Genomic DNA, 11,180 nt, shown 5'->3' with positions numbered 1-11,180 from the left:
TGGCAGTGACTTTATCCCCTCCGTAAATTCAAAACGCATGCCCGCTTACCTGAGACAAGCATGTACGTGCATGGGGGTGTCAGGTGAGATTGTTGCTGGCCAAAGGCTCAGCTGTCTATAATGTGTGGGCATCCTAGGATCAACATTTAAATACTCCTGCCATGGGCTTTAGTAAATCATGTATTAAGTAATAATATCCACTGCCAAATTTATTTAAAGGGGTTTTACGAATATTTTTTTACATTGCTGCCACAATGGTCCTTCCCCGCCTTGTACGCTGGTCTTCTATTTACGTTAGCTGCAGCTGTCACATAGGTTCTTTATCCCAAGTGATCGCTGCAGCCAATAGAAAGCCTGGCAGCTATGTCATTAATGATATCTCGTTAACCTGCCAAAGATCTCTAAGCCCACATAACAGGTTTACAGGATGTCACGTCATACACACCATGGCACCAAAGTTGTGTTCCGGTGCCACGGTGTGTATGTTACTTTTATGTAGTTTTGGGCACGGTGGGAAACCAAAACTATTTGAAAAAAATGTACGTTGGACAACCTCTTTAATAGAAAAGTAACATTAATTTCAGGTTTATTTTTTATTAGCTAAATAAGTGCAACACTGTGCTGATTACTTTCTTAATGCATCTTTATAGCAGTCAGTATTCTGTTTTTTGATACAGAGCTCCAAATTTTCTGCCTAGACATAGTGTTAAATGACAAAATTATGTCTGCCTTTAGCTACCACTAGAGGGAGCTCACTGCATACAAACAATACATTCAGCTCAGTAATAAAACCATATGCAATAAGCTCCCTCTAATGGTGATTGCAGGAAGGCAGACTTTTTAACATGTTTCTCTACAAGCTCAAATTCCACTGCATAGCCATAGAGACAGAAATAGGGGATCTGAATGAACACTTATATATATGAAGGTGGCGAGCATAACCTAATATCTGACCTTGGCTACGGAAATATTTAGGAAGGACTGGATATTTTCCATATCTCTCATCTCCATGCGTCGAAGGAAACAGGATTTCTCTCCAGCAGCCTTGTAGCAAACCAGTCCCTGTAGGAAATAGAGGGGGATTCAGTGGGGCTGAGGAGGAATAGAGCAAATTATACTAACATGTTAAAGGGGCTTTCCAATAAATCACAATTATGGCACATGATTCAGATGAGTGATTGGTGGAGGGTAGAGATAAGCCAGCATACTCGCTAAGGGCATTTACTCGATCAAGCATTGCCCTTAGCGAGTACCTGCCCGCTCGGAAGAAAAGACTCTCTCTCCCCCCACTCCCCCCTGCTCACTGCCGCAACTCACCTGTCACTCGCACCGGCAGCCGAACTTTTTCTTCCGAGCGGGGAGATACTCGCTAAGGACAATGCTCGATCGAGCAATTGTTCTTAGCGAGTATGCTCGCTCATCTCTAGTGGAGGGGGATCCCTTCACCCTCAGAATCAGTAAGGGTCTCTGCAGTTAGACCTCCACTATTCACACTTAATGATTCCTCATAGAAATGTATACCCCCTTCTTACTCGTCTCACTTCCATTATATTTTACGGAGGACCTGTCGCTTTTACCGACATGTTTGTTTTAGAAAATACCCCCAATATAAAGGAATTCTGGAGCATCTTTTCTCTTTTCCTACAACTCTACATTGTGCTGTTCCTCTGTTATTCCTCCTGGAAATTTATGAATGAATTGACTACTGGGTGTTACTAGATGGGGACGTGCAAAACACGAAGTAAAGGCCCTTTTACACGGAACAGCTGTCGTTTAAAAAAATAATTGGATTATGTGAATTTGAACAATAATCGTTCAGTGTAAACACGGCCAATGATTAAACAACAATTGAGAATTCGTTCGCTTCTCGTTCGCTGTTCCTTTTATATAGAGGCATAAAAATAATCATTTGCATGTTGTTGCATGTAAACAGCAGTCATTTAGTCGTTCACATTCACTGGTCCAGTGGATGCAAACGATTTATCTGCCTGTATAAACGGGCTGCACGAGCGAACTCTGTCATCATTCGCCCGTGCAAACGATAAATTGCTCCGCGAAAGGCCGCCTGCAAACGGGCAGATTTGCATTGCGAAATCCGGAGCGGGCGTCCACCTCCGGTTTACACAGCAAAACCAGCCCATAGTATGCTAAGGCAATACACGATTTCATGTCTACAAGCAGAAATCGATTGCGATTTTGCGCGAGCTCCGCACGGACGGCTTCCATTGAAGTCAATGGAAGCCTTCTGTTCCACGGCCATTCCGCAATCATCATTGCGGAATGGTCGCGGGATCCGCCTCATCGCCATAGTGACATCGCCATCTGTACTGCGCATCTGTGCTGGCCAGCACATTCACAACACAGGGAAGAAAACGCTGGATCACCGGCCAGGCATCGGGTCGAACTCCGCTGCGGGATCTGACCCGGCCATGTGCAGGCGGGCTAAAAGGAGTCCAATCAGCACTTTCTTAACACAGTGAAATAAATAGGTAGGTTCATGTCTGCTATCACTATCGGGCACAGGCAAACAAATGCAGCATCACCTTGCAGGCACTGAGATATATGCAGACATGTAATAATGGTATTATTGTACACTGCATTACATTATCGCTATACTTACTATGGTCATACGGTTGAGGTTCTGCCACAACAAAGCGTCCCCCGTACAGGTATGACCCTACACTTAACAGCAGGGGACTTGCCTTTCTTGATACTGGGCCTACAAAATGAGCTCTGGATTGGTAGGAACCAGTTTAACCCCTTAATGACGCGGACCCTTTTTCTTTTTCCATTTTCGTTTTTTGCGGGACGAGTTGTATTTTTCAATGGTGCTATTTACTGTACCATATAATGTACTGAAAAACATTTAAAAAATTCTAAGTGGAGTAAAATGAAAAAAAAAAAACGACATTTCGCCATCTTTAAGTGCGTCTTGTTTCTGCGGCGCACAAACGGCAACAAAAGTGACATGATAACTTCATTCCATGGGTCGGTACGATTACTGCGATACCAAACTTGTATAGTTTTTTTTTTTTACTATACTACTCTTTTTTTTTTTTTCAAAGACATTTAATTTTTTTCAATTATTTTCTGTGGTCATTTTGTGCGCGCAATAACTTTTTTATTTTTCCGTCGACGTTGTTGAGCGAGGGCTCATTTTTTGCGTAATGTCCTGTAGTTTCTGATAGTACCAATTTGGAGTACATACGACTTTTTGATCGCTTTTTATTGCGTTTTTTTCTGTGAGACAGGGTAACTAAAAAAGTGCATTTGTCGTTTTTTGGGGGGGGGCGGTTTCGGATGATGTTTACCATGCGGGAAAAATAATGCGCTAGTTTGATAGAGCAGAGTTTTACGGACGCGGCGATACCAAATACATATTTTTATTTTATATGGCAAAAGGGGGGGATTTAAACTTTTATAACTTTTTTTTTTTTTATTTTTTTATTTTTTTAAACAATTAAAAAAACTTTATTAATTTTTTTTTGCTTTACTTTGAAGTCCCCCAGGGGAACTACAACCAGCGATGCTTTGATCGCTCCTGCAGTATGACGAAATGCTATAGCGTTACCTCATACTGCAATTTAACAGGCAGTCTATCAAGCCACCCCACGGGGATGGCTTGATAGGCAGTCTGGTAAGGCAGCCCTGGGGCCTTTCATTAGGCCCCCGGCTGCCATGAAACCTGCACGGCTCCCCTGATCTCACCGCGGGGGGGGCATGCGGGACCCCCGAACATCATTCGGGGGATTTAAATGCCGCTGTTGCCCGCAGGTGTCGCTGTTGCCCGCGGGTGTCAGCTGTTATAAACACCTGACGCCCACGCTGTGTGCAAAGAGGTTGCCACGCAACCTCTCTTCATACATATCCCGCCGCTCCATGACGTACCTTTTAGGGGCATGTCAATCTTTTTTTGGATATTTTCATCTTCACTTTTCTAAAACTATAGTCGTAATTTTTTATTTGTCCATTGACTTAGAGCCCATTCACACGGGCAGTTTGTGCGTGTGAAAAACAGATGTCACACAGACATAAAAAAATGCTCCTACACAATAAAAACACATGCAACACACAGATACAGTGAAATCGGCCCATTTTTCATGGCCCAAAATTGCATATGCCAGTGTGAATGGGCCCTTAGTCATATAAGGAGGCTTGTTTGTTTTAGGGTTTTATTGGTACTATTTTGGGGTACATACAACTTTTGATGACTTTTATAAAAACAATTTTGGGGGGTGGGGGGGGGGTTCTTTTACCAGTTGGGGATGTATCCCTGCCTTTTGACATTGTCCAATCAGAGTTCACAGTGTAGGGATATATCGCTTTGAGAAGGGGAATGGTAACACCCAGCTGTCAATTTATTCATATATTTTCAGGATGAATAACAGAGGAATAGCATAACGTAGAGTTCTAAGAAAAGATGCGCCAGAATTAACTTTTATCACCTATTTCTAGGATAAGTGATAAACGTCTGATTAGTGGGGGTCTCGCCACTGAAACCCTCACTAATCCAGAGAATGGGGCTTCTCCATTCATTTTCAGTCGGGTAAAAGGACTCAGGTATTCCCGTCAGCCCCTTTGAAATTAATCGAGCGCTGGTTGCGAATTTACATCTATTGCTACATTCAATGTGACGTTACTGAGGATGTCAGAAGCATCCTTGCATTCACAGAAGAGGGGCATGTAGGACCCCCGTTCTTGAGACCTATGGGATTTCAATGGTGAGACCCCAAGCAATCAAACTTTTATCACCTCCCCTATGGATAATGATAAAAGCCAATTCAGGTAAACCCCTTTAACTGGAACTGCAAGTATTTCCTAAAGCAGACAGTAGAGGTGCCCGCTGTATGTAATAAAGGATCTAGGAGGACGTTCTCTATATAATGTACACCCGTCACTGCTCACGTGTTTGCTGTCAAATAACACCACCGACGTCTGATTTCTGGAGGTCACCCGATAGGTGACCGTACTCCTCCGCTTGTCAGTAACGGCAGACTGGTTTACTGAGGAACCCTGCAGGTTTTTGTAGGTCAGTCGGACAACCTGTAAGAGAGGCTGAACATAAAGGCTTTAAGAATGTCACGGGGTAAAGCCGACAAACGGGGTGTCCTCTGTTTCCTCTTGTCCATGGGCGGCACCTGGTATTACAGATGATTCTTTCCCCCTAAATAAGCAACATTGGGGAGTTCTGATAGGTGCTTATTTCTACCCCTCCATGGAGATAACGTGCTTGTTCAGCCACCAGCCATGTCTATGGCCTTGTATCTATGTTCGTTAAATGGGTTTTCCCACTAAAGACATTAATCGTCTATCCGCAGAATAAAGGCTTAACATCTGATCACTGGAAATCCGACCGCTGGGACCCCCAGTGATCCTAAAAACAGTGTCCCCATGAATGCCCCATGTAAATGGAGCGATGGTGCACAGGCTCAACTGTCACTCCATTCACTTCTTTGAGACGGAGGGAAATACATTCTCATTGCTATGTCCTTCCATCTCATAGAAGGGAATGGAGTAGCGGTTGAACATGCACACGACTGCTCCATCTACATGGGGCATTCAGTTTGCACTGTTCTCAGGATTGCTGGGTTTAAGCAGATTCTCATCCCTCTTTTTTTTGGATCCCCTCATGGCACCATAGGGACTGACTGACAACTAAGATTTGATGGTGACCACTTTTCCATTCTAGATAATCTTGTACATACTTTATTTTCCGCCAATTTACTCATTGCCCACAAGGTGACATGTTGGCTATTATAGTGTTATATATACTATGCTACCGAAAGTAATATGACACCTGAGCTGGAATGAAAATTAGTATTTATTTCCATATGTTACTACTTAGTGGGGCTCCTTTGGCCCCTAATGACATCGGATGCACTCCGTGGCATGCTTTCTGCTAACGTCTGATACACTTCAGCTGGTGTTTCCCTCCATTCATCCTGCAAATGTCTGGCGAAGTCTACAATGGTGCAAGGAGTGTTGTCATTGGACAGTTGAGCAATGGAAGAATGTTCTATGGAGTGATGAATCGTGCTACTCTATCTTCACATCAGATGGAGGTACCGGGGTGTGCAGGATGATGAGGAAACGCCTTTTACCTGAGTGTGTTGTGCCAACAGTTAAGTACGGTGGAGGTTCCATTATGGTCTGGGGATGTGTTACGTGGCATGGCCTGGGTCCGTTGGTTGTAGTGACAAGAACCATGAACACGGAGGTGTACCCTGACATTTTAGACAATGTGCTGCTGACAATGTGGTAATACTCTGGGAATGGTCGGCCATACTTCCAACAAGACAACCTGCCTTGTCACACATCCAATGCTGTTTTATGTTGGTTAGAGGATATGGATGTTCCACGATTGGACTGGCCCATACAGAGTCCGATCTGAACTCTACTGGACATCTTTGGGATGAACTGGAACATCGGGTCAGGAAATATGAACAGCATCCATCATCTTTGAGATAACTCCTTGGATGTTTGCAGGGTGAATGGAGGGAAATACCAGCTGAAGTGAATCAGATGTTAGTTGCAAGTATGCCATGGAGAATATCCGATGTCATTAAGGCCAAAGAAGCCACACTAAGTATTAACATATGAAAATAAATACTACTTTTCATTCTTGTTCAGGTGTCCAATTTCTTTTGGTAGCATGGTGTATTGTCCGATGCTTATTCAATTATTGGTAAATCTTATAAGCCTATACAGAGGGACGGTTCACTCCCAATAGATGACCTACCCCCTGCTGACACAAAGCGACCTTTAATATTCAAGTACCTGCCCTGATCAGCTTGTTGAGGGGTGATCTGCAATATATGAGGTTGTCTAAAACAAATAATTCCCTTTCAAACTAGCATAAGATGAACCTCCTCAAACGTCAGGACAATCTGATGTGTGAAGAGGCGGTGTTCCCTGTAGTTCTGTCATTTGTTCATGGACCTGGACGCTCAGCATAAACAGATGTGCCCAGAGAGGAGTGTTTTATACTGAGCCTCAATAATTTTCTACCTGAGGATCTTTAATATGGAACAGTCCATAACTGTGACTATAAGTTGTGTAGAATCAGTTGTTGCCCCTCAAGACCTAGATAAAGAAGTAACAGTATCAGTCTGTACCTTCGTCTTACTATCCTTCCATCCTAGGACTCCAATCACACTTATTCCTACAATGGAGAAAAGCAGAGCAACCGCCAGGAAGCCCCAGAATATCCTAGTGGCAGCTTTTGATCTCCCTCTGGGTCCTCTCTCGGTGGGAGGCTGGAGGAAAAAAAGATTCTGATTAGTCTTAAGTACTTCAGGTTGAGAGGGGTAAAGTGTCTCCTTAGGGAGAGCACCCAGAAGGTGGGAGGAGACTTACAATGCCATGCATGCTCCTCTGGGAAATCTATGCAAATGAAAAGTTAGAAAAATGCCTCCACAGCGCCACCTATTAGAAGGTAGCATTCCTGCAAGTCAGTGTCAGACCTTTTAATAGGCCTTGTAACAATGACTTTTGGAGAAGACTCTGCATTGGCTTATATTCCCAGTCATTGTTACAAGGCCTATTAAAAGATCAGACGCTGATTTGCAGGAATGCTGCCTTCTAATAGGTGGCGCTGTGGAGGCATTTTTCCATCTATGTACTTTGGAATAGTACAAGAAAGATGTCCTCTGGTAGCATATAGCTAGGGTCCTTTTACACATGTCAATTGCATGCCGATAAGTGCCAATCAATTAGATCATTTATGTAGTCTTCACACAGACTACTTTCGGATGGATGGGGGACGAACGATCATCCAACCAATTGTAAATCCCCCATGCAGCTTCTTCACTGTCGGCAGCACATCCTCTGTTATGCCGACAACAATCATTTTTTTAGCGACATGAAAGATGCGATCAGATGATTGGGCAAATAAAACGTTTATGCCTGATCATCGAATCATGTAAAAGGTCCTACAGGCTTGTATTACACTGGGTGTGATTTTTTTTTTTTTGCATTCATGTAGAGCAACTTCTTAAAAGTCCCAGGCTTGGGCACAATTTTAAAAAAATGGCCACCGTGTGTGCAGCTACTGAGAAACCTTTCCCAGAACATATAGGAGCGTGCATACAGCTCTAGACCGGAGGGGTCGGGGGTGGAGCTTAACTACACCGTCCCTTCAGGCCTTGTGATTCGAAAAAATGTACAGTTTTTTCATGCGATTTTTCACTCATTTTTTGCATGCCTGAGCGTCATCCATTTTTTTGCTGTGGTTTAAAAAGTTAAAAATGAATACTGTTAATAGAAGCATTGAAGTCAATGTGTTCTATTTCCATGTGAGTTTAGTCCAATTACAAATCAGACCATAGTCGCACAGAAAAAATGCCCGTTTGAATAAACCCTTAGTGCCATTCAGCTGGACAAGAACCATGTGGTGTTAGGCTCCACCCTATGCCCCTCCCCCTCTAGTCTGGAGCTACATGCACCTATGCTAGTTACATTCTAGGACAGGTTTCTCATCGTTTGCGCAGATAACGGCTATATTTCTCGGTTCCTGAACAACCCCTATTAGCGTGTTCACACAGCTAATTTGTTGCAGATTTCATCCTTTCAATTAAACGGGTGAAATCTGCTGCAGATCTGCAACAAAATCCACAGCACATCCGCTACATTTAAACATACCCTAAAAGGGGAACCTGTCAGCAGCTTGTAGGGAGCGATATATTAAAGAGTGTAGCAAAGCTTTCTGTTTAAATCTAGAGATGAGCGAGCGTACTCGGCCACGCCCCTTTTTCGCCCGAGCGCCACGATTTTCGAGTACTTTCGTACTCGGGCGAAAAGATTCGGGGGGCGCCGTGGGTGAGTGGGGGGTTGCAGCGGGGAGTGGGGGGGAGAGGGAGAGAGGGCTCCCCTTTGTTCCCCCCCGCTCTGCCACGCCTCCCCCCGCCCCCCGAATCTTTTCACCCGAGTACGGAAGTACTCGAAAATCGCGGTGCTCGATCGAGTAATTACTCGAAACGAGTAGGTTCGCTCATCTCTATTTAAATCCCTTGCAACCCTTCCAATTCTGTATGGTAATGACTCCCAAACAGTCCGGTAGGCGGGCCTGGACTGTCTAAATCTCGTGCAAGTACAGACTACAGATTGTCTAGCCCTATTGTAGGCAGACCACATTGACTCTTCTGGAAGTTAGTTGGTACAAGGTTGTATGGCGCATGTGTGAGATTTGGACAGGACTGTGGATGACATAGGAGATGTCATGCATATTACCCCTCAATCCCAGAGAGAATGGCCAGGGATTGGAGGGCATTAGTCGGCAGCAGAGACCGTTTAGGCCGAGACTGAATGGAGTGCTGGTTGCACTAGCGCTCCATTCACTTTCAATGGGACTGCGGAAATACCCAAGCAGCACCCGGCCCCATTGAAATGGATGGAGTGCTGAGCATGCATACTCGGCCAGTGCTCCATTCACAGTGTTGTCACTGCAGGGGGTGAAGCAACCTCCACAGTGACAGTCATAGCAGGACACGAGTCCTGTTCTCGAGATCAATAGGGTTCTCAGCGATGAGACCCCCACTGATCAGAAAGTTATCCCCAATCCTGTGGGTAAGGCGATAACTTTTAATTTTGGTACAATTCCTTTAATATGTTATGTAGGAATTCCACCGGCCTTTCCACCCGGATCACCACAAAACGGCATCCAGACAGAACCCTGGAATGAACATAATGGATAAGTACCTTTATATAGTGATGTACAGAGAGCAGGCGTTGGACGGAGCATTGACATCTATGAGGCTGGGCTCATGCCACGTTTCAGCCTACAAGCAGATCGCCAAAAACAACATCCAAGAGTAACCCTGATTGGAGTCGTAGGCTCTTACTAATCAAACAGAGTCCAGATTTTCATTCATTTTTACCATCTGTGCCAGAGAGAATACCATAGCTGATTATGCTCTTCTGTCTGCTACAAATGCTGGAAATGAATGAAAACCTGGTCAATTAAGAGACTTTATTCATCCCCATTGGACTAGTGACAACCTATGGCTCCAACCAGGGTGTCGTTTTTGGCAATCTGCATGTAGACTAAACTATGTTAATGCTCGGTCATAAGCCTGCCCCTCCTCCGAACCTCTGTACATTACTATATGACTATGTTCACACTGGTGCAAATTGTCTGCACAGCAAATCCGCAGCATTTACAGTAGCAGCAAAGTGGATGAGATTTTTAAAAACTCATCCACAAGCTGCAGGAAACATCTGCACTAAATCAGTGCGGACATTGACAGACAGTGCAGAATTTTAATCCGCATGTCAATGATAGCAGTGGGCTTGCAGTACAGATTCCACCTCTTCAAATGAGTGGATGAGATCGGCACCAAATTCTGATATGGATTTTGCACTTCAGATCTGCTGTGGATGGTCCGCGGCAAATTTACCCCATGTGAACATAACCTATAAGGTACTCATCCATTATGTCAAAAATGTGCCATATGTATCATTAGGACCCTTCAACACCCACTTCCCATCTTCCAATACACACAATAAAAATTCTCCACCAATTATTGGAATGGATTGCGAAAAAAACATGATCTTGTGAACAAAGATGACATGCAGAACTGGTGATATATGGAAATTTAAATGGTGAATGGCTACAATGTATCTACGGTAATAAAAATATTATCCACTGGTAGCCATCAGTGATGAGATGAAATGGAGTAAAGCATATCAAGTAGTAAAAAAAAAACAAAAACACCAAAAATGATCAATAATTCTATGGCAGGTAGTATTCTATGAAGCAGCTAATGTATGGAGAAGGGTCTTCAACCAACAAAAAGCAATGCCAACAACTCTATATTCCAATTAAAGTCCATTGTGGTTTATAATGATATAATAAGGTCACATGACTGCCCCTATTATGTAATTATAGTCGCTGGGTATCCAGCCTATAAAGATAGCGCATTTCTTACCGCTGACTCTCCACTCCCCTCCATACTGTGCTGCAGTCCCAATCTCTGCAAGTCCTTGCAATGTGAAGATTGGGCATGGTCCGTGGACAGCACAGGGTGAAGGGCGCGTCCATCAGCACCCAGGCAGCTAGCACCTCCAGAGCCACCTTCTCAGCCAGGCTCCACCTGAGAAACTCGAGAAGCAGGAATGTAACAATGACAGAGCTGTGATGAGAAACTGGAAGACGGTAAAAGAATGAGCCCCCCTGGAACTGG

At 44.1% G+C, this 11,180-nt stretch overlaps 1 protein-coding gene across 1 annotated transcript in view; it reads right to left on the bottom strand.

The window, feature by feature from the left end:
• The window catches only part of BRICD5 (BRICHOS domain containing 5), a 15,383-nt gene extending 4,203 nt beyond the window's left edge, over positions 1 to 11,180 (bottom strand). The window contains exons 1-4 of the mRNA XM_066576558.1: positions 10,926 to 11,180; positions 7,116 to 7,256; positions 4,906 to 5,055; positions 955 to 1,062 (exon numbers count right to left, since the gene is read on the bottom strand). Of these exons, the coding sequence (XP_066432655.1) occupies positions 955 to 1,062; positions 4,906 to 5,055; positions 7,116 to 7,256; positions 10,926 to 10,949 (423 nt within the window). The 5' untranslated portion in view covers positions 10,950 to 11,180. The remainder of the gene's footprint in view (positions 1 to 954; positions 1,063 to 4,905; positions 5,056 to 7,115; positions 7,257 to 10,925) is intronic.

The sequence above is a fragment of the Eleutherodactylus coqui genome, chromosome 8 (assembly GCF_035609145.1).
Source record: "Eleutherodactylus coqui strain aEleCoq1 chromosome 8, aEleCoq1.hap1, whole genome shotgun sequence".
Taxonomy (NCBI): domain Eukaryota; kingdom Metazoa; phylum Chordata; class Amphibia; order Anura; family Eleutherodactylidae; genus Eleutherodactylus; species Eleutherodactylus coqui.
Note: the sequence above shows the minus strand (reverse complement) of the source record. Positions and strands in the feature narration are given on the sequence as shown.